Source organism: Puma concolor, chromosome A3 (assembly GCF_028749965.1).
Source record: "Puma concolor isolate L17-30 chromosome A3, mPumCon1.1.hap2, whole genome shotgun sequence".
NCBI lineage: Eukaryota > Metazoa > Chordata > Mammalia > Carnivora > Felidae > Puma > Puma concolor.
The window spans coordinates 99,363,431-99,389,322 of NC_141669.1; the positions used below are offsets into that span (position 1 = coordinate 99,363,431).

At 42.3% G+C, this 25,892-nt stretch overlaps 1 protein-coding gene across 11 annotated transcripts in view; it reads left to right on the forward strand.

Moving 5' to 3' along the window:
- The window catches only part of KIF16B (kinesin family member 16B), a 289,482-nt gene that overhangs the window by 61,844 nt on the left and 201,746 nt on the right, over positions 1–25,892 (forward strand). For all 11 annotated transcript variants that reach the window (XR_015249352.1, XR_015249353.1, XR_015249348.1 and 8 more), the window contains 2 exons: positions 2,231–2,296; positions 5,287–5,346. Coding sequence is in view for 5 of the 11 variants with exons in the window: in XM_086701642.1 (XP_086557768.1) it covers positions 2,231–2,296; positions 5,287–5,346 (126 nt within the window). In the remaining 6 variants the exon portion in view is untranslated. The remainder of the gene's footprint in view (positions 1–2,230; positions 2,297–5,286; positions 5,347–25,892) is intronic.

Here is a 25,892-nt window from a genome sequence, read left to right on the forward strand (position 1 = left end):
TTTTTCTGCTATGAATGAATTTCCTTTACTAGTGCTTATCTTGTTGGCTTTATTCTCCGTAATCTGGGTAACAGTGGGAGGCCATCTTTATCACCAGACAATATCTCTAATGATAAAAATGGCCCCTAATAGGAGAATTGCATCTGGATTACGATGGACTATATATAAACTGTAAGTGTGGGTGGAAAGCCATAGGTTTGGGTTTCCCTGAGTGCAGTGACTCTTGTAACTGAGGATGTCTCTTGTGGACCCTAGAGGGTATGCCTGAACAAGAGATGCTGCCTCTGGCAGGGTGTGGGGCTTCTAGGCCAAGGTGAGCCCCCTAGGTGCGTGTTTCAATCTCAGTCCTTCGAGAGGGCTAAAGATGGTAGCTCCTGACAGCTGTGGGGACCGGTACAGAGACTTCATGAGGACCTTGCTGTCCTGTCCATGTGGAGTGTGGCCCATGGTAATCTTGTCAGCCTGAAAGTTTAACTGAGCCAACGAAGACCACTTATGGCTGTTGCATTCATTTGAATAGAAATTGAAATGTAAATAATAATGAAAAAAAATGCTACAGTCTCTGAGGAGGAGAAGTTGGCAGTTAAAAAAAAAAAAAACATACGTATAAATGACTCACAAATTCCTTTGGAGGAATTTATCGATACACCTATGTACATGGTAGACCGTGGTATAGGATTGCTGTTTGTAGCATTGCTGGTAAAACAGAAGATTAGAAAGAAACCCTGCATTTCCATTACTAGGAAAGTGCTGACATAAATTATGGAATATTCATACATATGGATATATGATTTGAATATTCAAATATTGTATACATATATGTATATATATATATGTATACATATATGGAATACTGAATGGTGAATTGGAATTGTTAAAAAGAACGAAGTGGTTTTATTTGTACTGAATTTTCTCCAGAATATATTGTTGAGCGAAAATGGCAGTGTTCAGAATAGTGTTCTGCTAGTGTTTGTGCTGTTTAAAAAACAACAAAAATATGTGTGCATATGACCAGAATGACTTCAGGTTTACACAGCATATTGGGAAAAAGTGGTTGCCTGTGGATGGGGAGGGAGGAAGACCCTCTCTGTTTTTTGTTTTTTAAATTTTTTACTTGAGTATAGCTGATGCACAGTTTCAGGTGTACAGCATAGTGATTCAACATCTTGTGATGTTCTGCTCACAAGTGTAGCTACCGTCTGTCACCACACAACGCTATTAAAATATCATTGACTATGTCCCCTCTGCTGTATCTTTGAAAGTTTTTTTTTTTTAATGTTTATTTATTTTTGAGAGAGAGCCAGAGCACAAGTGGGAGATGGGCAGAGAGAGAGAGAGAGAGAGAGAGAGAGAGAGAGGGAGACACAGAATCTGAAGCAGGCTCCAGGCTCCAGGCTCCAGGCTGTCAGCCCAGAGCCTGATGCGGGGCTCGAACTCACAAACTGCGAGATCATGACCTGAGCCACAGTGGGATGTTTAACCAACTGAGCCACCCAGAAGTCCTCACACCCCCACCCCCTCCACATGCTGTGCCTTTTATATGACCCCTTTCTTTTATTTCTGATGACATCCTAGGGAGCACTGTGTCCCTACCTCTCAGATTATGAGTTCCGAATACAGTCAGAGCCCCTCTGTGTCCTACCTGGCTCCCTGTGCTTCCCCTTCTGTGTCTTGTCCCAGTTCCAACCAGATTTTGGTGTTTGTCATTCACGTGTCAATCTTTATACCTTTGCAACGCGCATAAAGAAATGGGTAGCCATACCACACATGGAGTATAATCCAGCAGTGAAACTAAATTTCATTTGCATGTATCAACATGTATAATTCTCAGAAGCCTGTGATTGAGCAAGACTTATGCTTCTTTTTGAATTTTGTACATTGTGCGTATTCAGAACAGATGAATTCTTTCAGATTTAGGGATTTAGACCGTGTTTGATTTTGGTAAAATGTCAGTATGTAACATGTTTGTCTTTTTCCTTTGCTTTACTGATTTGTATTGCAAATGTGGGTTTGCTAGGATGCTATGGTTTTGAATATTATGAGATATGTACCCTATTGATTAAAGACTCAGTGATGACTGACACTTTTGGGGTGGTTGTGGGACAGTACTTTTCACCTTTGCTTAATAGTTATTTGGCTCTTTTTGATAATTTATTAATCATGGACAAATCCTTCCTGTAGATTATTGCTGTTTACTAATTACTTTTCTCTTTTATGGCTTAAATTGTAGATTGCCCTCTTAGACTCCCCCACAGCCTTAAGTATGGAGGAAAAACTTCAGCAGAATGAAGCAAGAGTAAGTGATGCCTGACTCGTTATTTTTTAAAAATCTTTTCACTGTTATTTTAAGTGCACGCTTTTTAATACTTGCTGTTTAAACTCATTTTCCTTCTTCATTTCACTGAACCCTCCCTCTGCCTCACCCCATTTTTAAAGAAGCACAATGGTTGACTCTTGGTGTATCTCATCGTGTCCTCTGTGACTTATTAAATGGGATTGTCTGGTACATGATGGTTACTGCAACTGAAATTCACACGCAGGCCAGGAGGCTGCTCGGTACTTCAGAGCACACAGGAGCCCCGAGTCGAGGGAGGCCATGTTCAACATTCATGAGACAGCGGTGGTCCCCACAGCTTAACCGTAGCTGAAGAATGGCCACTGTTTAGTCTTTTTGTCATCCCTTTACTTTGTTTCCAGTGGGAAGTGCAGCCCTGGGGGAATCTCTGAATACTCCACGTGGATGCTTAGTTTCCCTTAAGCTAGGGAGAGCTGAAGCAGGGAGAGGGAGTGGCAGTGAGTGACCAGAGAGAGAGTGGCTCTGGAGATGTCGTGGGCTGACGTTGAGTGCTGGTATGCTGGCTCTTTCTGAAAGCCAGTTTCATGGCTGACCTGGTTCTGTACTATTTTTGTTTTTTAAAAAAAGAGTCGTCTGTGAAAGAAAAACAGGCACTGAGAACATTTTTTGGGTTGGATTTTGTTCACTGTGCTGAATGGTTACAGCAGATTGAGAAAGAAAATTGGATTCTATTGGTAAAGCTCTTTGAAGAGTACACAATACTGAAAATATAAATTGGCTTGTAGTTAGGAACTTGTTGACACTTCCCTGGGTAATTATGCTGATGAATTTGCTGATAATAGCATGAGTAAAAACATTAGTTTCTTACTCCCTATTTTTCTGATGAAATTTTGTATTTTAGTGCTTCAAATTCTAATTTTGAGTGCTTCGAAATGGATATAGTCTTATATTGTTTCTTAGTAATAGTTTTCAGGAATACCTAGCAAGTTAATAGAAAGCAATAAACATCTTAATTTGAATGCATTACACATGCTGTGACAGAAATGACTACGTATCTCGTTCATAACAATTTCTAGGTTTTAATCTAGTTTTCTGCTGACCTTTTACAATCGTTTGCTGTCTGTTTAGCTATAAATCTTATCACCTGGTCATTTGCTAGAGGTGGTATCACTCATTGGTCTATTTTGTAAATGAAGATTATTTGCTTTAAAATCCATAGTAAAATAAACCCAAGGCATACTTAACAATTTGTTTAAAGCTAGAATGGTTTGATTGAATTGGAAAAGGATTGATTGGCTTGTCATTTCTTCAGGGAGAACACACCTTTTGGTGAAATGCAGAAGCATTTATTATTGAATGCCGTGTTTGTCCGATAAATTGCCAGTGAGAATCTGTGAACCGATGATTATAAATTGGTAAATTCAATATACCAGTCCTTCCTTCTTCTGTAGGGAGAAAAGGCAGAACATTCCCTCTCGGAACATTGCCTCTCTGAAAGCTTTTCCAAAACACGCCCTGATAGCCAGGTGGCTTTAACTGCCATCATTAGAGCCTGAAGTTGCCATCACTCAAGGGATGAGACGAAAGACTGGAGTGAATGTGCAGTTCCAGACAGCTCAGGACAGTCTTTGCAAACCGTTAAAAACACACAAAAAGCAAAACTAGAGAGGGTCGGTCCTGTTTCTTTCATTTATGTGGTTTTAACCAAGAAGATGATTGATTTTGATTTTAATAACTAGTGAAAATGAAGCGGTATTCTTTTAACTTAGTCAGCCCTATTTGGGCTAAATGGAGTAAAATGAATGACTGCCGAACAATTGAGTATAGGTGGGTTAGGTGTGGTTTGGTTTTCCTCTCCGGTAAGCTGTCCCTTCAGTTTCCCCACTTGTCAGTAACAAAGGCTTTCTGTCGGGGAGGTGTCTGACATGAGCACCTCCTCCAGTTGCTATATAGTCAGTGGCGTGTGGGGGGTGTCTTGCTGTTGGCAGTGAGAGTGCAAGCAGGTGTATTCCCGGCATGCACTTTGGCCTGGTTAAATAAGCTAATGTCTCAGCTGCAAGAGCAGTACGTTCAGATGGGATGGGAGCGGAGAAGTGGCAGAACTGCTAAAGTAGGGAAGGAGGAAGGCTTTGAAAGGACGAGTGTCATCTGTCTGTCCAATCCTACCCCGTCCCTGGGGGGAGTCACTCTGTTTTAGCTTCAGGGATATTCATTTTTACAGGACACATTTTTTTTTTTTTCCTACCTCTCAATCTAATATCACTGTTTGCTTCTTAATGAATTACTTACTAGGACCATTTACAAAGTTTTATGGAACCAGCAAAATATTTTTATTAGACTTGAGCGGTTTCCAACTGTGCTGTGTTCAACAATTGGGGGGATATTTTCTCCCCTAGGTTACAGCAGACTGGAAAGAAGCTGATTGTCATCAAAAGATTTTTGCTTTTACTAAAAGAGTTAAAGAGCTACCTTTTTTCTTTTTTAAGATAGAATGAGATTTATAAGTCCTATTAATGAGCTAAAACAGCAGATTATCTCTTAAAGAAAACTGCAGCATCCAAGGTGATTTAATCACCCCATCTAATTAGAAAGAAAAGCAAATCACTATTTTTTTAGGACCTAGTGTATAATCGGGAAAAATTAACCCATTTAATGGGACATTCCCATTCTTGAACTTGTAATTTTTAGTTAATATCCAAGGAAGCAGCTTTCACTTAAGTATACCATGAAAAAGACTGTTGTAAAACTCTAGGCAACTTGACAGTTTTTTTTTTTTCCTGTTCTTTCCTTTGCTACAATGTAGGTTGTAGAATGAGATCAGCTTATTTGATTTATATTTGGTGATAGTTCTTTCAGGGATCAAAATTACTATGTAATTAAAGATATATATCGTACATCCTTCCATAAGCTATAAGAGTTTAGAAACTTTCTAGAAGAAAACCACAATAATGGATAATGAAGCAATCACACATGTGTACTTTTCCTTTTAGGTTCAAGAATTGACCAAGGAATGGACAAATAAGTGGAATGAAACCCAAAATATTTTGAAAGTAAGGACTGTAATATGGTGCCTTAACCTTACTATCTTGGCTTAAATAGATAAAACTTTTTTTTCCCTTCTACCTGATATATGGCTACTACATGCTTTGCTTAAGGTAAGACCAGTGACTTTTGGGGGATTTGGGTTCTGGTTTAATTTTGAAGAAATGGAAACAGGAAATAGAGCTATGAGACATTAAAGGTGTGTATTTTCACATGCAGAGGGGTTGCTGATATGTAAGGTGTTTGTTTTTACTTGCTGGAGTTTTTCCATTTTTGATTCAGCACATATTACACTCCACTTAGTATTCAAGGGCATCCACTTTGCTTTCCTGCTTTTGTTAAACCCAATGTAAAAGTGATAGGTTAAATGGGGGGGAGGGATAAAAAAAGTCTTGTGTCAGTATTGTAGAATGTGTGTGCATAGCATGGCTAGATTTCAGATTACGAAACTAGTAATTTCCTATTGGAATTTGTGTGTGTGTGTCTCAAGGGCTAGACAGAGATGGTCTGCATGTTTGGCGATGCTAATTGTGAAAGGATGTCACCAGTGGCCTCCAATTTTCATTTTCTGTGCTTCAAAATACACGCTTCTTCGTGTTTCCGGCTATTCCCGAGTTGGCAGAAAACCTGAGTCCTCTATTGAGGGTCAATACCTCAACGACATTTGAGGTTCGGACCGGAATATAAGCTTTGATAGTGTCTGACTTCACACATGAGGGAGGGGGATTCAGAGACCACTGAATCCTGGGTTTGTTTTTGAGGCCTATTCAGACAAAGTATTCTGGAAAGAGTGAAATGTCCTGTACCATAGGTAAGGCTGGAGAGACCAGGTTTAGCTGCATGTCTTGGCAGAACTCTACCCTATATATGAAAAATGGGACACCCACTTAACCGTTTCATGGGGGCAAACTCTTGAAGGCCTGGGTCAGCCATGTAGTTTTGTGCCTGACAGCTCTGAAAGAGGTCAGCAGCATATGCTGTAAAGTTCTCCACGTGCCATTTAGGCAGCTTGGCCTGCTTTGAGGCTTAACAAGACTTTCTCACAAGGTGGGAGGTTGAGCTGTGCTTCTCAGTGGGGGTGGGTTGTGATGGTCTGAGAGATGATGTTTCCCGTTACAGAAGGTAAGGGTTTCTGGAGGGGAGCCTCCTGATTCTGATGATAGTGTCATATTATTTTGAAGTACTTCTTCAGCATTTCCCACGTCAATAGATTTTTGTTCAGGAGACTGAGCAAAAGACCTCACTTGCATTTGCAAGTACCATAGTCCGGTGTGGAGCAAGCACCCCCAAGACATGGGTAGTTTTCATCCGGTAGCTGCATCAGCTCTAAGGAGCAGTGCCACAGCCCCTGCCTGGGAAGCCCACGTCGTTTGACCTTTCATGACGCGATGTACACTCACCTCAGTAAATTTGCAAAGAGAGAAGACGGAAATCTGTTCCGTTTAAGGAACAGAGAAACGAGATAGCTCTTTGAAAAGTCATTAGCGCATGTAGTATCTGTTAGCACAGGAGGCAGTGGGCCTTTTCATAAGGTGATTTTTGGGCCCTGAGGCTAAGTTCTCCTCCAATTCCAATTCTATTATTCATAAATCTTTATTTTTATTTTTTTATAACTATTCAGATGAGAAGAATGGAAATGTGTTGTGTGCTAGGTGTCAAAGATTATGAGAAAGGCTAATGATATTTCAAATTTTATTTGGCTAATTTTATTTCAAATTTCAAATTGTCTCTCGCTCTTGCAAGCCCATTTTAGATTTCTCTGCTGGTATTTGTGTTTTAAATCTGTAGTCATTTTCTGCTTATATTTGCTGTTTTAGGGGCGGTCTTCCTCTCTTACTGGAAGACGGTGCCTGAGGGCTGAGGTGAAGGAAAGAAGGCGGCTACTCAAACGCTGTTTTTGAAAGCGTTTGGAAATTGATGAGGAAAATGAGTGTTATTCGATGAGTTTGTATCTGTGCGGTAACCTGTGGAATCCTTGCCCTATTTCTGTTGTCAGATGGTTCTTTATCAGCTATTGCTCTAATAATGCTGCAGAGAACCCACACCAACTCAGTGGCTTAAAACCACGTTTTCTCTCACGCGTGTGCAGGTTGGCTGGGGGTTGGCTGGGAGTTGGCTGGGCTTGGCTCCAGGCTGTCGGTGGGTTCCGGGTCTGCCCCACATGTCCCTCATCCTCTTGGAGCGGCTGGTTTTCTGGGGCGTGCTCTTCTCATGGTCTTGGCCAAGGTACAGGCGGGCATGCCGAGTCATGCAGGTGTGTTTCAGGCTTCTGCTTGCGCCGTGCTCGCTAGCATCACATTGACCAAAGCAAGTCACTTGACTGAACTAAAAAGCAAAGGGGAAAGAAGGATATTTTACTCACAATAAGGCGGTGCCAGGGTGTAAATGCAAACGTGCTTTCAGATCAGTAGTTCAGTCTGCACATGCCTGTGCTAAACTGTGGGAACTTGCTCTTATACCGAATTAGCACATTTTGTAGAGACAGGCCCAGTGAACCAGTAGGTTCCCAGGATTATGTTCACTGTCAAGACCCAACTGTTGACTCTGCCAGTTTCCCTGTTATCATCCTTTCCAAACCCCACTTCTGAACATCCAAGGAGAGTCCTTTGGGGAACAGGCAGATGAGAGTTATAACATCCAGGGGATAAAGGGAGAGACCAGGGCTGATTCAGTGTTTGTTGGTGCCACACCTGTCTGCCTTGTTTCTTTTTCTTGTCCAAGTTTATCGGCGAGTCATTTCAGAGGAGCCACATGGCTATTGCTTGAAGAGAGGACTAAGGAGAGGGGCATAACCCATCTCGTCAGGCGTCACATTGGTTTTTGTTGGCGTTGAGATGCCGGTGCTGTATGCTTGCATCTCCTCAGTCAGTGATGAGACCCGAGATTAGTTCATTGGCATACGCCACATGGAGGTGCTTTGGGAGTAAATGAGAGCCCCCTTTCCTGCAGGGATGGGACTCTCAGTCAGTGTACAAGGCAAAGGTCTCTTAAAGTCAGATTCATGTGAATTACGCTTGGAAGTTCCTTAATTTCCCTGGAAATCACTAGAGGCTGGGATCCTGGATGCTCACAAGCCAAGGAGTAACTTTGTTCCTTTCTTTTCATTGGGCCTGTTGCTTCCCTTGCTCTGGATGAGGGATCCAAGGTCCTCCTGAGTGGGGGTGGAGGGAGAGCAGAAGGCTGCTAGCCAGATTCATGCTCTGACAAAGGGTGATAGCTATTTGCAGCCAGACTGGTGGCACCGTGGTGGCAGTGACGGAGCCTCAGGCTTCGATCTGCGGAACTTGGATCTCAGGCTTCAGTTCTCTTTCTGACTCACTGGGTTGTGACACTTACCCACAACCATCACATACTCTGGTTCCTAGCTTGGATATCATGGTGGATGGCAACCTGTTCCCTAGATCCAGGTTAACAGGGGAAGAGATAATAAAGTTCTAAGAGTTCTTTTGGAAGTGGCTAATGAAGGTAGAAAGTATGTTAATCTTGAGGAGGCTGTTCTTAGGCAGTTAGGTAATGAGAGTTTTACTATCCTTCACAATGGACTCTGCATATCCACTCTCTTGCCCTTAACCTGCTTTCCTTATTTCATTAATCTTCATTTTCTGCAAATTAGAGTTCAGACTCCCAGAGGTAGTGAGCTCCTCAGTTCTCTGTTTACTTTGACAGTTCTCCCTGCCCCTGGGCCCCCGCCATTGCACCCGCCCTGCCAGACGTCTTGCTGGTCCCCGCACACCTGCGCATCGGGTCTCTTGGTGACTCTTGGCCTTTGCCTGTGTTGCTCCAGCATTCTAGATGTTTCAGCTTTCTGGACCCATCAGAATCCCTGTGGAAGCTCTGTCCCTGCTCACACTTCCACCCCACCTCCCAGTTGGAATGATTTTGTTCTCCTTGGGCCTTTAGAGCATTTGGCTTTGCCTCTGTCACAGCATCCATCATCATCTGAGGTTGGTGGCCTTGGTTTCTCCCCCTAAATAGGAGCAGGGTCTGGGTTAGGACTGTCTCTATTATTCTGTAAGCCAGCTTCTGGAACTCTGCCTCTCACTGGGCAGGCAAGCAGCGAAAACTTAACCTCATTAAAGTGGTATCAAGAAGCAAAAACCCAAACCAAGACTTTTATATTAACTCTCTAGGCTGTCATACGAAATATCACAGACCAGGGGGCTTAAACAGCAGAACTTTATCTGCTCACAGCTCTGGAGGCCTCAAGTCCAGGATGAAGGTGACGGCAGGGTTGGTTCCTCCCGAGGCCTCTCTTCTTGGCGTGTGTCCTCATGTGGTCTTTTCTCAGTGTGCCTGCCTGCACGGCTGCTCATACTGTGTGTGTCCCAGTCTTCTCTTTTTACGAGGACGTCAGTCATATTACACCCTAACTGCTTCATTTTAGTGTCATTACATAAAGTCCCCGTCTCCAAATACAGTTATGTTCTGAGGTACTGTGGATGAGGACTTCAGTAGCTGAATTTTAGGGGGACCCAATTCAGCCATAACCTTGAAGCACACAAATCTGACAGTCTGGGGGAAGAAGTAACACGGAGTGTTGTGCATGCACTGGTCTTGTTCCTACCTGTGCCTTATGTTCCTTGTTCTTCTTTGAAAGGCTTATACATGAGGGTGTGTTTTTATCCTTAGAAGGAATGTGGCTGTGTTCCTTTGGATTATGGTCCAGCCTTTCATTTGAATCAGTTAGATATTCGCCAGACTGGGGCTCCTGGACCAGCACCATCTGCATCGCTGGCCCTCAGGCTCCACTGCAGATGAGCTAAGTCAGAATCTAAGGTGCCCGGGTGGCAGGTCTGCACCATACAGTTTGAGGAAAGGTGGGGAGCAGTCTTGGGCTTTTTTGCCGTCGGATCCCTTTCCCTACTTCTCCGGCCCTGCCTTGGGTCATGGTCATGGGGGGGGGCCGGCCCCTGGGGGCTACCCTTTCTCAGGCTCCTGGGGGACTCCCCTGGAGATTGGAGCGAGAAAGCAGACGTCTCCCCCTCAGGCTTCTTGTAGCATTCGTGTGGCCCAGCCCTGGCCTTGCCCCTGTGTCCCTCCTGCCCAGGGGTGATGCTGGTTCCTGCTGGTGTCAGTTTCTGGGTGGCCTTACCATCCAGAGTGGCTTCCCAGCTCCTCCTTCAGCCAAGTAACCAATTCTCTGTTTTAAAGCCCCTGGGATGTAAGCACTGAAGCAGCTTCTGTTCCATGGTTCAACCTGGTCTGATAGCAGAGTCAGTCCCACATCTCACTCTCTTGACGTGCTGTGCCGGCTCCTGAGAATCTGGGTTGACTCTTCTCTTTTTGATCTTTCTAGTCTCTTCGAATACTGCCCCGGTGTGTTTTTCATCCTGGCTGAATTTGTGCTAAACCGTGATAACTCTCTTGGGTCTTGGAACTTAATGTTGTGATAAATCCAGCATCTACAAGCCTTGGGATCAATGCGTTCCTGAGGCCTTGGTGTATCGTTCCCTTTTTGCATAGCTTCCATATTGTGCTGACTGCTTACTGTTTGAAGTGGTTTATAAAGTGGCTACTTGATGCGCCTCCTGGGGGCCTTTTGGCGTGGCTTTTTATAAATCCCGTATGTTTTATTGTTGATGAATTTTTTCAAGTAATGAGTCCCCGAATGAGTTCTCCATTCCCACTTTCTTCCCCCTCACCCGACCCCTTCACATACTTCTTTGGTGTGTCTGCTCTGTACCCGTTTTGGTTTCTCTGTTCCAGCATTTTATAAACGGATGAAAAAAAATGCTCAAAGGTGTTATCTGACTTCCAAATAACTCCTTGAGTTCTGTGCTTCGAGATAAAGCACAGTCAGTTTGGACTGCAGCATAGAGCTCTCAAGTGTCTGACAGATGGTGTGGCAGAAGGGAGCGCTACTCTGCGGGGTTTGTCCAGAGCCTAATGATGAAGTTCGGCCTGCGGCCCCGAGGGGGCTCTCTGTTTGCATTCCTCCAGCCTTGGCTACTCTTCTCATTTTTTAAAAAACTAGGGTCTCCTCCTTACTGAAAGCATATTCTTCGATTACTCAGCGTCTGACTTGCTTTTGTGTTTTATTGTCCAGAACAGAACGTCTGACTGTGACTTGGCACAAGTGTAGGTCGGGGAGGAAGCAGGCTGCTTAGTTGGAGAGACTTGTCCTTGATAAGTGAGCTACTTATATAAGTTCCATGAAAGTTGTTTTTTTGTGTTTTTATCCCCCTACCCCCACCCCCACCCCAGACATTAATCATACGGATTTTTTTCTTAAAAAAATTTTTTTTAAATGTTTATTTTTGAGAGAGAGAGAACAAGTGAATGGGGGAGGGGCAGAGAGGGAGGGAGAGCGAGAATCCCAAGCAGGTTCCATGCCATCAGTGCAGAGCCTGACTCAGGGCTTGAACCCATCAACTGTGAGATCACAACCTGAGCTGACATCAAGAGTCAGCCGCTTTATCAACTGAGCCTCCCAGGCGCCCCATGGAGTTTTTTGTTTTGTTTTGTTTTGTTTTGTTCCTTACACACAGTAAACAATGTTTGTTGAATTGAATTTGGAGGATGGAGCATATTTGAATCTATGTGACAGTGGGATCCATATACAAATGATTTAAGTTTAAATTGTGCTGGGTCTTAATTTTCCATCCCTGAGGAAGAGAAGAGCAGGAGTATGGCAGGGCTGGCTAACACTTTGATGGAAGAAAATGTTTTACTTTTTCACAATGTTTTGAGTAATAAGAAATACAGTAAAATGAAATTAGAATCCTTTCTTGGTTTAAGATTTTCTGAGCTTAAGTTTCATGGATAGGCCTACTTTAAACCAACTTATTTCTGTTTTATGATAGAATCAGTCAACTGAACTTTTGTCTCTGGAAGATTATGGCAACCTATAAAAGATTTTTTTTTTTTTTTGCCTGGGCTGTCTGCTGTTTTCCATTTCGTGGAGCAAACGTGTACCGGGGAGGGTAATGAGTTTGGAAACAGCCCTAATAACTGGGGCCGTTGCTCAGCAGACATGTGGCAGGCCTTTGGATTTCTGCTGCCCAGGGCACTGAATCCTCTGGTTTCCAGAAAACCTACAAAGAAATCATGGGAGAGATGACACTTTTTGTGGCCTTTGCCTCCTTTAGATGCAGTTAATCTTGACCTCTTCTTGGTACAAGAACTGAACCTGGGGGTAGTAGCTCTAGGATAGAATTTTATTTATGGACATCGATTTTGCCCAGATTTTGGATTAAGGAGGAGACAGCTCTTTTCAACCACGGGTCACCTTCCTTATTAGCAACTGTGTGGGCATTTGATGGTTCAAAATTCTGACCTCCGACAGTCTCACATATTGTTTATAGTTTGTAGTAGCATATAAAAATACAGACTGTTGTCTCTAGAGCTCATTTGGCTACGTGAAGATAATACATTGAATTTCCAAGTATCCATTCAAGCAGAGATTGGCTGCAGCGGGAATTTTAGAAGTCAGTGCTCTTTCCCCTTTGGTTTTCATTGTGAAAAGAGAGTGAGCCCAGCTCAGCACCTGCTCATTCATGCTGCCCACGTGCAGGTCATGCCTTTACGATCTCAGTAACTGCCTTGTGAGTTTCATTTTTTTTCTGAGTTTTAAAAACTTTATTTTCAAACTTTTGAAAACTTTTTGGTAAAGAAGGGATAAAAGGTGGTGAGCTTTTTGTTTTTATTTTTTGTTGGCATACCAATATCCTAATAAAATAGGACTGCTGCCTATGTTGATAAAGAAATTGCTAGTGTTACACTGAATTAAAAAATATTCTCCCTCTAGTGGCCTCCCCAGCTTCCCTCATTGTATCCCTCCTGTCCATCTACCCACCACCCATTCGTCCATTCATCCATTCCTGTCCATCTTCTCTCACCCTCCCTCATTCATTAAATGTATGTTTATTGAGAGCATCTTCTGTATCAGACATAGTTTGAGGCACTGGGTATACCTCATGAACAAAGCAAAAAAATCCCTGCCCTCATGGAGATCATTGCATCCTAGTGCTAGAAGGCTTTTCCCCCAAATTGGACGTTCTTCTGTAAACATTCCATAACCTGGTCCTCTTCTCTTCTCCTTTAAAAATAGATTTATTAACACAACAATATAGTCCACTCCTCTGATTGTTTGATATATGAGGTCTCAGATTATGTAAAGTACATGTCTTACTTTTTCAGTTCTGGTATTTTATTAATTAAATATACTTAAAAAGATAATTTATACTAAGCGCATTAAAATGTCTGTCTGTATAGCGCTTTGAAAAGCCCCAGAGGCATAGAAAGCCTTTTTAAAATTGACATCCATTAGGGTGGAAACTCCATGAGGGTACAGCTTCTGTTTTGTTTGCTGTTCAGAGCAGGTCTGAGCACTGAATGGACAGCTAGAAAGGCCCCTATGGGGTACGTTACTAGAAAAGTTGTTTACGAATGAGTTAATAAATTATGCCCACCATTCTTTCTGTTAGGTGGTAAACTCTTTGAGGTCAGGGAACATGATCACTAGCTCTTGTATCTCTCATAAATTCTAGTGCTTTATGTACTAATGTTTTAAAAGTAGGAAGTGTTCAGCAAATAACGGTTGAACTCAATTAACTGTGTTCTCCCATTTCTGAGAATGTTTCAGGACACGTTTGAAGATTTTTGGTGCATAACATTCTGCCCTTAAGCCTAGTGGTTTTAACAGACTTACTATTTCCCATGATTTTGTGGTACAGGCTGGCTCAGCGGATTCCCAGGACGGTCCAGAATGGCTTCACTCACATGGGTGGTGGTTGGCTTGGTGTCCACTGTGGATGATCTGGTCATGTGTCTCTAATCCTCGGGCTCATTTATATGGTGGTCTTGAGGGAGGATGAACCCCAACGTCCAAGCATTTTTCAGCCCTCACTTGTACTTCATTTGATAATGTCTCCTTGGCCAGAGCTACTCATATGGCGAAAACCGGGGTGAGGTGTGAGGGAGTTACCCAATGGCATGGGTACAGGGTGAGCAGTGATTTCTTCCATTTTTGCAAAACAACTGACCACAAGAATCTTTTTCTCTATTCTCTGTGACCCGTTGCCTTACCAACCAGCCTCAGTGATTTGCAGCTGCGTTTTTGTGTGTGAGTGCGTATTCTTGTCTTTCTATAGAGGATGGTACGGAAAAGAGAGGATTTGGGATAGGGGTTGCAATATAGATGAATTGAGAGAGTGTCATAAGAACTTCTTTGTTTCCTCACTTTAATCTGCAGACTAATGTGGATGACTTTGTGTCTGTTTGAACAGAAGTCATCTACAAAGCCCCATGTGCAAAGCCCTTTTCTCTTTTTTAGTGCATTCACACATACTATCTCATTGGCTCTTTCTTGATTTGAAGCAAGAGAAAAATGATGTGATTGCACTTGACATAGTATGTAGTTGTTAATTTGTCAACTTCTCATGAAAGTTGACACTGGCTGTTAATTTCCATCAAACGGTGTGTTCTCCCTTTTCTAAAGTTTTGCTCTTCGCAACTGCTTTTTGACGAAGGGCAGAGTAATAAAGTTATTGTTCTCTAAAACTTGGACTCAATAATGAATTGGGGGGACCACTGTCAACGCTACAGCACTGGAGGTTGACTGAAGAACTTGGCGGGGTCAGAGGCTAAGCGGGCGATTTACAGAACCAGCTCTGATGTTGTTAATAATGCCAGGGCTCCCATATTTTCTGCGGCAGTTTTCAGCCTGAAGGAACCGATCGTAAATAAAGGCAATGCAAGTGTATGTTGGTTCTTACTTTTGAGTAACGTTTCTGGAGCACAAGGCTCAGAAATAAGTCAAATGCACACTGTTAAATGTTGGAACCATGCGATAAATTATTTTGAATACATAGGGGATTTTCCTTCTGATCTTTTGCAGCGAGGCATGTGCGTTGACGGGCTCTTACTGCATATTTATTGCCACGGTCAGGGAGGAAAAGATTGCCTGGTCATATGAAAGTATGCTTTATGTACACCTGAACTCACTGGGTGTGCTAAAGTGTAGGCACTTGGTTTCATTGGCGGGGAGTCTTAAAAAGCGACCATTTCATGGTACAGATCCGTTTATTGTTCGTGTCACCCCGGAGCACATCTAACTCACCTTGGATGAGTTCTAGCAGTTGTGAGTTTGAGAGGAAGGTGTGCTGGGGGCAGGGGGTGGGCGTGGAGTGAGGAGATGACTCTTGCCTGCCTCACCTAGAGAACTCTGCCTGTACACCCTTCTGACCTGGGTCCCATTGACCTCTCTGTTTCTCAAAATCTCACCACAAGATGCAGACAAGAGTTGTACCTGTCACGTAAAGTGACAGATGAGCACATGTAGGAAGTTTAGTGTGGCATCCAGCACATAGTTAGCACTGTAGGCATTACAGTAACGTTAACTGTTTTTTGTTTGGTTTTCTGGGAGTCCATCCTCTTTTACATAAAACTGGGTTGCCAGTAAGTAGTGTGTATCTTGCCAATTGGGCAGAAAAAAAAATTATGTATATAGAAGCTTTCAAAAGTATATAATTTCATGCTCCAATGTGGCATTAATTCTAAGATACTTTATGGTATAGCATTTTATGTTTGTTTATTTCAAGTAACAGAAAATCCAATTCCAAACTTGCTTAAGTGGTAAAGCTCAGAGAAGAGTAATGGTCTGGAGGTAGCATGGGATTTAGGCATGGTTTAATCAGGGCTCTGGTTCTCTGGGATTCTTCTTGGTTTTGCCTTTTTGTTGTATTGACTTCATCTTCGTGTGTTCTGTTCTTGGAATGGCAAAGCGAGAGCAGCAGTTACTTTTATATCTACCTACCATACCATCTAAGTTTCAAAGTGTCTGGGTTTCAGAGTGCCTGACAGAATTCCGAGCTTTGTACAGATTGGTGCATTTCTAAACCAGTTGTTGGGGCCGAGGAGATACCGTGTGCTGACTGGCCTTGGCTTGGGTTGTCTAAATCAAGGAAAGGCGTGACCCTGATGAGTTGAGATGAACCAGGGCCCACCTTTGGAGCTGGGGGTGAGGTCAAGACCATTGGCCACAGATGCTGTGCACTGTGTAGTGGGGGGAGAGGGTGAATCTTAGTGATGCCACCACGTTTTTCACAGACATAGAACCTGGTCACTTACTGGAGTGTGAAGTATCTTCATTGCGAACAGGAGGTGCAAGTTTTTGAAACATGCTTTTATTTCTTAGTAGAAAATGTTTTCGAATACTTTCTTTATGACTCAGAAGTCCTATATTCAGCTGAAAAATTATGTGAAAGGGCCCGCTGAGTATCTGTACTGTGGTGTGAATATGTCATAGGAGAGAAACCTGTCTTTTTTTTGGTCTTAGAATTGAAAGATGGCACACAGTGAATTCCGTGTGTTGAAATGCATTTTCCTCTTCTCCCTTTGATTGATCACGTTATTTCAAATGAACCCTCGGTGTGGGTGTGTTCTCCTCTCCAGCTTTTCATATGTAGTTTTGAATTTAGCTTAATTTCCAATTGACCCCTTTAGCGTGATGTTTCCCAGCCCAGTCTACCTAGCAACAGTTACTATGAGCGGTGTGCTGGATTTGCCCCTCCATTTGTAACACAACAGCAGGTTTTAGGAGATTACTTTTCCTTAGCATCCTGCTTGATTTTGCCTTTGCATTATTTAAGGATGACAGCAGTTTCTCTTAACTCCAGGCAGCAGAGCCTCAAGGTTTTTGTGTTTTTTTCTTTTTAGCAAAGGTGATGGTTTTAAGAAGTATGTATCTGTAAGACAGTGTAATTAGCAAGTGGGCATCTCTACTGGAAAAGAAACATGGACCTAGGTGGCATGTAGATATTTATTACCAGGATATTCTGTTACTTGCAGAGGGTGGAAACAGCTATACGTTTCTAATATGTCATGTAATACACTCTATAGCACCAGCTTTGCCAGCCAGAAACAGCTTTCCCCAGCAAGCTGTCTGTGTCTCAGAGATGACAGGAGTTAGTTTCAAATAGCTGTGGTTTCCCCTTGAAAGAATCTAACAACACAGGCATCATAAAGGTGGTCATTTTCCTCTGGATCCAGTACACTCTATATTAATGTGTTATATGTAAGCCTTTCTTGTCCTTGCCGTTACAGTGACGATTACCCTGGCATTCTTAGCAGATCGGGCTGAGATCAGCAACAGAACTTGCTACGACACTTCTTCAAGTTGCAAAGTCCAGTTTCTCACCCAGAACAACTTAAATGTCAGTTATGCTGCATGTCACAGAAGTTGCTTTTCCATGTGTAAATGGTTTCCACTCAGAATCCCTTGTGGACCTTTTGCAAAGATCATTTTGTGGGTTCTTCAGACTCCAGGACGGAGAACTGTGGGAGATGGCACCCTAAACTCTCTACTTTGAACAGGTGCCCAGTGCCTTCTCACAAGAGCAGGGACTCATATGGAAGATCACCCCTTAGAGCACATCTTGATGTGTTATCGCATGGGTGTGGGCTTCTGGAAAGAAATGGCACACATAACTTCCTGCAGTGTTTTGTGATCCCCACACTGGGCACTCATGCAAGCATTTGGAGCCATTGTGTGATGCCATTTGGAAAGAAATCTCAACTGAATAGATTACTTTGCATAAAATGGAGTGATTTATTCACAGGACTTTGAAAAACATTAGTGTTTATTTTTTAAATTTAGGTTCAGTGTACACAAAGTGTGCAGATCCGAAGCGTGCCACTCAGTGAACATGTGTAAAAAAGCGCACGTCTAGAGTGGACAGCTCATCAATTTTGAGCTGTGTGTGCACCATGTAACCCACACCCAGATCAAGATAGAGAAATTTCCTACTCCCCAGGGGCTCCCTCTTGCCCTCCTCAGCCAGATGTTTCCTGCCTCCCTCTTGCAGAGGCCTTCCCCGTTGTGACGCTTGTTACACAGGGAAGGGTCACCTCTTCTTGAGTTTCATACACACAGATTCATGCGGTATGTTCGGTTTCTGTGTTTGGCTTCTTTACTGCAGTGTGTTGCCTGTAAGATTCATCCATGCTCTGTCTAGCAGGAGTTTCTTCTTTATTATGCAACTCTACCACACTCTTTTTATCCATTCTCCCATTGACTATCTCCATTTGCGCGATTATGTCCAGCCTTTTGGTTATTAGGACTAGTGCTTCTGTGAACATTCTTGAACCTGTTTTGTCGGGTGCATCCTTTCACCAGGCCCCCTTTTCCTGGCTCTCATCTTGGTAAGAGTTGGTCCCGACTTGCCTGTCTCTTCCGTGTGTCTGCCCATTCTTTATGACCTTCGAATCCTTGACCCAAACATCCCCTGTTCCTCGCCCAGCTGGCTCTCATTCTGGGTGAGGCCAAGGGACCAAGGCCAGACCCCCTGTCCTGGCGGATCAGGTCTGGACCCAGCAGGAGCAGAACCGCTCATCCACAAACAGCAGATGTTTGCCTTCAGTCTATGTGGGTTCTTTGTGTAATGTGTTTTTTTTTTTTTTTCTGTTTTCATCTGGGTTTAGTTTAATTGGGTGATTAACACAAATTAATTCTGATGTCTCTAGCTTTGTAGAAGGAATTTCAAAGGTTTTTAATACACTCTGTGGATTTTTTTTTTTTTCTGTAAGTCTTCTTTTTTCACAGCCAGATATTTAATAATTTGTGTCCTAGGGGCGCCTGGGTGGCGCAGTCGGTTAAGCGTCCGACTTCAGCCAGGTCACGATCTCGCGGTCCGTGAGTTCGAGCCCCGCGTCAGGCTCTGGGCTGATGGCTCAGAGCCTGGAGCCTGTTTCCCAATCTGTGTCTCCCTCTCTCTCTGCCCCTCCCCCGTTCATGCTCTGTCTCTCTCTATCCCAAAAATAAATAAACGTTGAAAAAAAAAATTAAAAAAAAAAAAAAAAAAAAAAAAAAATAATTTGTGTCCTAGAGAGCTGTTGTGGACAGTCTGGTTTTCCTTTGCTAGATGGTGGGGTCCAGAGGTAGCGATGTATTTTAATTGTTTTGGGAAACTTAGCCCTCTCCCCTTGCCCCTAAATCACTTTGCACCCAGCAATTTAATATTAATAAGAATAATAGTAGATAATATTTATTGCACACTTTCTTTACTATGTGTTAGGTGTTATTCTAAGTCACCAATGTTTAATAGAAATGTAATGCAAGCCACATAGTAGGGATTTAAGATTTTCTAATGGCCACATTAAAGAAATAAAAAGATACAGCTTACATTAATTTTAATAGTATACTTATTTAGACTAATATATAAAAATTACCACTTTGACATATAATCAATATAAAAATTATTACTGAAATATTTTATGCTCTTTTGTTAATGAGTCTTTGACATGCATGAATTTTACATTTACAGTGTATCTCCATTCAGATGCTAATTTATATAAGATACACTTGATCAGTATTTTGATTTTATAAAATTTATAGTTGAAAAATAGATTCTCATATTAACTGTGTTCCAAACATATTTAAAAGTTTTCCAATAAATCAATTGAGTGTAGTTTAAGAATTTAAATCAAGGGGCGCCTGGGTGGCGCAGTCGGTTAAGCGTCCGACTTCAGCCAGGTCACGATCTCGCGGTCCGTGAGTTCGAGCCCCGCGTCAGGCTCTGGGCTGATGGCTCAGAGCCTGGAGCCTGTTTCCGATTCTGTGTCTCCCTCTCTCTCTGCCCCTCCCCCGTTCATGCTCTGTCTCTCTCTGTCCCAAAAATAAATAAATGTTGGAAAAAAAAAATTAAAAAAAAAAAAAAGAATTTAAATCAATAAATTAAATGAAAATGACGAGTGGGGCGCCTGGGTGGCTCAGTCGGTTAAGCCTCCGACTTTAGCTCAGGTCATGATCTCACGGTCCGTGAGTTCGAGCCCCGCGTCGGGCTCTGTGCTGACTGCTCAGAGCCTGGAGCCTGTTTCAGATTCTGTGTCTCCCTCTCTCTCTGACCCTCCCCCATTCATGCTCTGTCTCTCTCTGTCTCAAAAAAAGATAAACGTTTAAAAAAAAAAAAAAGAAAGAAAAGAAAATGACGAGTTCAATTTTCCCACGGCATTAGCCACATTATAAGACTCTTTTCAGGAGCCACATGCATGCCACAGTTTTAAATGTCATATGTATTAATTTGTTCCATTCAGTAGTCTCGTGAGGATGGCATATTTGTTTTCTTTAAAAAAAAATTTAATGTTTATTTATTTTTGTGAGAGAGAGAGAGAGAGAGCATGAGTAGGGGAGGGTAAGAGAGAGGAGGAGACACAGAATCCAAAGCAGGCTCTAGGCTCCGAGCTGTTAGCACAGAGTCCAATGCAGGGCCCGAAATCACAAACCCTGAGATCATGACCTGAGCTGAAGTTGGATGCTTAACTCACTGAGCCACCCAGGTGCCCCATATATATATATTTTCAATGTACAGACAAGGAAACTGAGGCCCAGAGGGTACACAGTTAAGGAGGAGGAGATCTGAATTTGAACCCTGTCTTGAGGTCTGGGCTCGTGACTCTACTGCTCAGTTCTTGATCATTTAAAACTGACCTCAGTTTGTTTCATATTCACATGCACTGGCTTTTGTTTGGTCTTTCCCCTAACCCTGGTCTTTGTGCTTTTTCATATTATAAAGATTGATGAAAAAAGTGGTTTTAGAAAGTGACCCCATATTTGCCCTGAGTTTGGTTGTTCTTCAGTGTTTTAAAAACCAAAATAGATGATGGCCACTGTTTAAGTACCAGCTGCTCTGTTATCTCTGTAAATGTCAAGACAAGATTTGCTTTCTCTGCAGTAACGGCTCAGGGTTTCTTCTGTGTTTGGAAATGCTCTTTCTTTAATAATGATTCTGGGTTTTTTTTGTTTTTTTGTTTTTTTTTTTCCACCAAGGTTGGGCTTACTCATCTCTTTTGCCTTGGCCCCTTTCTATAGTCTTTTTCTTTAATTTTTTTTTTTTTTAACATTTACTTATTTTTGAGAGACAGAGTGTGAGCTGGGGAGGGGCAGAGAGAGAGGGAGACACAGAATCTGAAGGGGGCTCCAGGCTCCGAGCTGTCAGCACGGAGCCTGATGCGGGGCTCGAACCCACGAATCTCAAGATCACGACCTGAGCCGAAGTTGGACGCTCAACTGACTGAGCTACCCAGGCACCATGTATAGTCAGTCTTTTTCTTAAGCAGAGAGTCACGGTTATTTCCCTGGGTACCGGTATTTTTTCATCCTGATGTGTGATAGTTGCCCTGTTGAACAATGCAGGCATTGGGGTGCCTGCACAGTCAGAAGTGTGCATGAAGTTTGACTTCCCCAAAACTTAACTACTCATAGCCAACTGTTGACTGGAAGCCTTACCGATTAAATGAACAGTTGATTAGCACATGTTTTGTCTGCTTTATGTATTATAGAATGTATTTTTACAATGAAGCAGGCTAGAGAAAAGAAAATGTTATTAAAAATAAGGAAGAGACGATACTTTTACAGTATTGTACTGTATTTATTGAAAACCGTCTGTATACAAGTGGAAACACACAGTTTAAGCCTGTGTTGTTCAAGGGTCAAGTGTACTGTCATTTTGAGTGCTGCATATGAAGAAAAGCAACATAGTGGTCAAGTGGTGATTTGGCGTAGTTCCTCTTTGGCCGCTGTGCTCCAGGTTCCTCTAAGACCCTACGGTCTCCCTCCCTCTGAGGTCCCCTTTCTGTGGGTGTGTGCATCCCATCGCCTCTTCACTGTGACTCTCATGTGAATGAAATGGACAAAGGCCTTATCCTCTCTGGGGTTCTTTCCCATTCTGGGTGGTCCCATAATTCAGACTTTTGAAATATTTTGACTATTTGATAATTATTTAAGTCTTACTAACTGAGGTGACCTGGTTTTGGTACTTGGATTTGCCCCTCACTAATTGGGTGACTTGAACCAAATATACCCCCTTTCTCTTGGTCTCATGTTTTTCTGCCATAAATGGCACAGTCTGGTCTAGATGAGCTCTAAGCTTTCCTTCTATTCGACAAGGACTTAGGTTCTTTCTCAGGAGGCTGCATGTCATTATCCCTGTGGGCCTCGCCTCTTGGGTGTGGGAATCCTTTCCTGTTTCTCTTTCTTCAGGGGTCTTCAGCGAGGGCTTGCTTTTAGTCCCTTGCTTCTGGATGTTTTGGGGAGGTTGGTGGGGACTACTCTTCTTTTTTGAACGTACCCTTGTGGCCTGTCTTAGTGTGGGCATTGATGCATCACATACATACATAATGTCACACAAATCATAAGTTTGCTGCTTGAAGGATTTTCACAGACCAAACAGACATAACCTGCAATCAGGTGAAGAGGCAATGTTGTCAGCGCCTCCAAGTCCCTGCCATGCCCCCTTCCGGTCAGCGCTCCGTCCAAGGAGATGTCTAGCTTTACTTCTAGGAGCATAGCTTTGTTTATCCTTCATTTAAACTTTATCCGTATGGAATCATACAGAATGTATGTATGTATGTATGTATTTGGTAACTGGATTCACTTTTCAACATTATGTTTCTAAGACCTATCTATAATTTTGCACATAATTGTATTTTAATTATTGCATAAGCGTGGCTATGTCACAATTTGTTTATTCACTCTGTCCTCTGAATTTAGATTGTTTCCTGGTTTGGGCTGTTAGAAATAGTGCTGTTTCGAACCTTCTCAAACATGTCTTTTGGTGAATGTAAGATATCTCTGTTGGGTGTATGCCTAGGAGTAGAATTGGTGGGTCCTAGAGCAGGTATATGTCCAGCTTTAGCAGATGCTGAAAGTAGGTCTTCCAAGTAGTTGTACTATTTACACCCTCACCTTCTGTGAGAGGACCAGGTGCTCTCCCTCCTCACCAACATTTGTAGTCTTCTGTCTTTTTTTTCCCCACTGGAGCCATTTTCTGGGTCTTTCAAACTGGTTCTACGTGGCATTTCCTGATGGTTTTAAAAAACTTCCCATTATTTTTAATTAGCCTTATTTTCCAGATGACTTCACCTCAGACCCTGTCATTATGTGAGCTGCCCCAGTGTTTGGTGTCCTCGGCCACGGGACGCTCCTCCAGCCTTCTCCAGCTCACCTCACTTTGTTTATGCATAGACTCGCTAGTCACCTAACAGAGCTGTCACTCTGTCACCAGCTCCTCACAAATGCTTGAGGGGGACCTTCTGAGATACCTGGGGCATAACAGTGCAGTGGTCTGGAGCCAGCCTAAATCTGGTGGGTCTTTGGGGTTCAGCTTGCCTCATTTCCTTCCTTCTTGCTTGTTGAGTATAACCACTTCTCCACTGGACATCCCCTTCCCCCCATCTCGCTTTAGCTATTGGGAACAGTAGCTGTTATTTTAGCCAGGTCAACATTCTTTGTGCAAAGTGATAGAAATAACCATAATTGTAGCAAAAAATTCTAGGCACATTTTAAATTAATTATATCTCTTTCCTCATCTTAGAAAACATTTTCAGTGAGCATTCCCACTAAACTAGGTAAAGAACCTAACTTTATTCTGGTGACAGTATTTTGCTTAACCAGAATGTTCATGACTATTGTGGTTGAGCAACAAAGCCCACTTGAATTACATTGATTTCTGAAGATCATTATTAAAAGGCTTTAGATAGTACTTATGGTTGAGAAGTACAAGGTCATAGTAGATGCAGTTTCATGTGTCTTTGATCTAGGTCAGGAATCATCTTATATCTTTTTTTTATTTTTTTATCTTGAGAGAGACAGAAACAACACGAATTGGGAGGGGCAGCAAGAGAGGGAGAAAATCTCAAGCAGGCTACTTGTTGTCATCGCAGAGCCCAATGTGGGGTGTGAACCCATAAAGCTGTGAGATCATCACCTGAGCTGAAACCAAAGGTTGGATGCTTAACCGACTGAGCCACCCCTTAAAGAAATCTTTTATGCTCCACACTGATTTCTGTTCAGATCTCCTTTCTTTTCCCCAGTAGCACTGTCTTCTTCAAAGTGCTGTGTCATTATATGTGGTTTAAGTAATTAAAACAAAATTCTGAACGAGACCTTAAAGATTATTCTGTTCATAGAACATGGGATATAGAACAAGGGGCCCAGGTGAGAACTTGGGCGAAACTCTTCTCTTGTCCTAGCCTTTTTTTTTTTTTTTTTTTTTAAATGGAAATTGAAGCCAAGAGAAATTAAATGATTTGGTCTCAGAGTTCTAGAGGTAGAACCAGGACAAGCTCCTATTTTCATACTCATAATTCAGTGCTCTTTGATTATTCTTTACTTACCTTTTAAAATGGTTTCCAGACACCTAGATTCTTAGTACAAAAATGGTACTTTACTTTGATGAAGAGAATATAGCTAGCCTGCATCTTTTAGAATATAATTTTAATATGTAAAATTTGGAGACAAGATTTAGCCCATGGCATATTTAAATCAGCAAGCCATTCTATAATGGGCTTCATCTGCATTTAAATTATTCTTCAGAGATTTTTGAAAGTTGGTTTTGAATAAATGGCTTATATTTATTGTTATATTAAGCCAGAGTGCTTTTTGGTTCAATTTAACAGGAAGTCTTTTAATGTCTGCAGAATCTCCTAACATTCCAGTCTGCTGTTAGTAAATAAAGATATGTTTGTGTTTAAAACCAACAAAAAATTGGAGAACAAAATGATTTCTTTACCTCAGCCAAACGAGTGTATTTTCTCAATGGGTTAATCTTAGAAGATATTTTAAATTTTGGATTAGAAGATAATTGACAATTGGCATTTCTAATTATGAAAAAAGATCTATTTTAGAGTTATACACATTCCAATTTTATAATACGCAGTTAATGTGATAATTGAAAGAAATGTTGTGCCACAGGGTGCTTTTCAGTTTCTTACCACTTGATGTCACTGCAGATAGGAACAGCCGGCTGTCTGCCTGTTTAATTCCAGGGTCCTTGGTAGTGAAGTTGTCTGAAAGGACATGACAGGTACTGCTAAATGGACTTGGGCTTGGTCACCGATTTCTGGATGCCGAATCTGTGTGAGAGATAAATTGTGAAGAATTTAGTATAACTAGTATCTTGTTGTGGCTAACTCGAGAATTGCTGAGAAAAGATGAAATGTACCACCAGGTTTCTGGAGATTGTTTTCTCACTTTTAAAATAGTTTTTCTAAAATTGCTGCAGGAGCAGGATACCTGGATACATGTACCATGTTAATCTGGGTCTAGGTGGTCATTTCGATTAGCTTGCCACTCGAAAGCTTTCTTTGTCCTTTGCTTGTATTTGTCACTTACAGAAATTTCTTGTTATGTCATTTCTTCTTTTACCTCACATTTTCCTTGGTTTCAACCCCCGAAATTCTGAGGAGAATTAAAATATATCATTCCTTGTCTTCTCTTTGCATTACCAATCGTACATTTGGTAATACCTGCTCCCTTGGCTTTTCGGTATAGTGGATGGAGAGTACTCCTCCTTGGTTTCTGCTGGTTTGTGAAGCTAAAAACCTTCATAGATAGGCAGGTTGGATTTTCTCCCAGTCTTTTCCTTGTTCAATTAGTAACAATTAAGGATGCAAGAACGCAAACCCTGGAACCCAACTGCTTGAAACCCAATCCCACCCAGCTCCGTTGCTGTCTGCGTGACCTTGGGTGGCTTCTTTAACCTTTCTGTGCCTCAGCGCCCTCCTCTGTGAAATGGAGATAGTCGTACCTGTCTCATTGGGTTGTTGTGAGGATTAA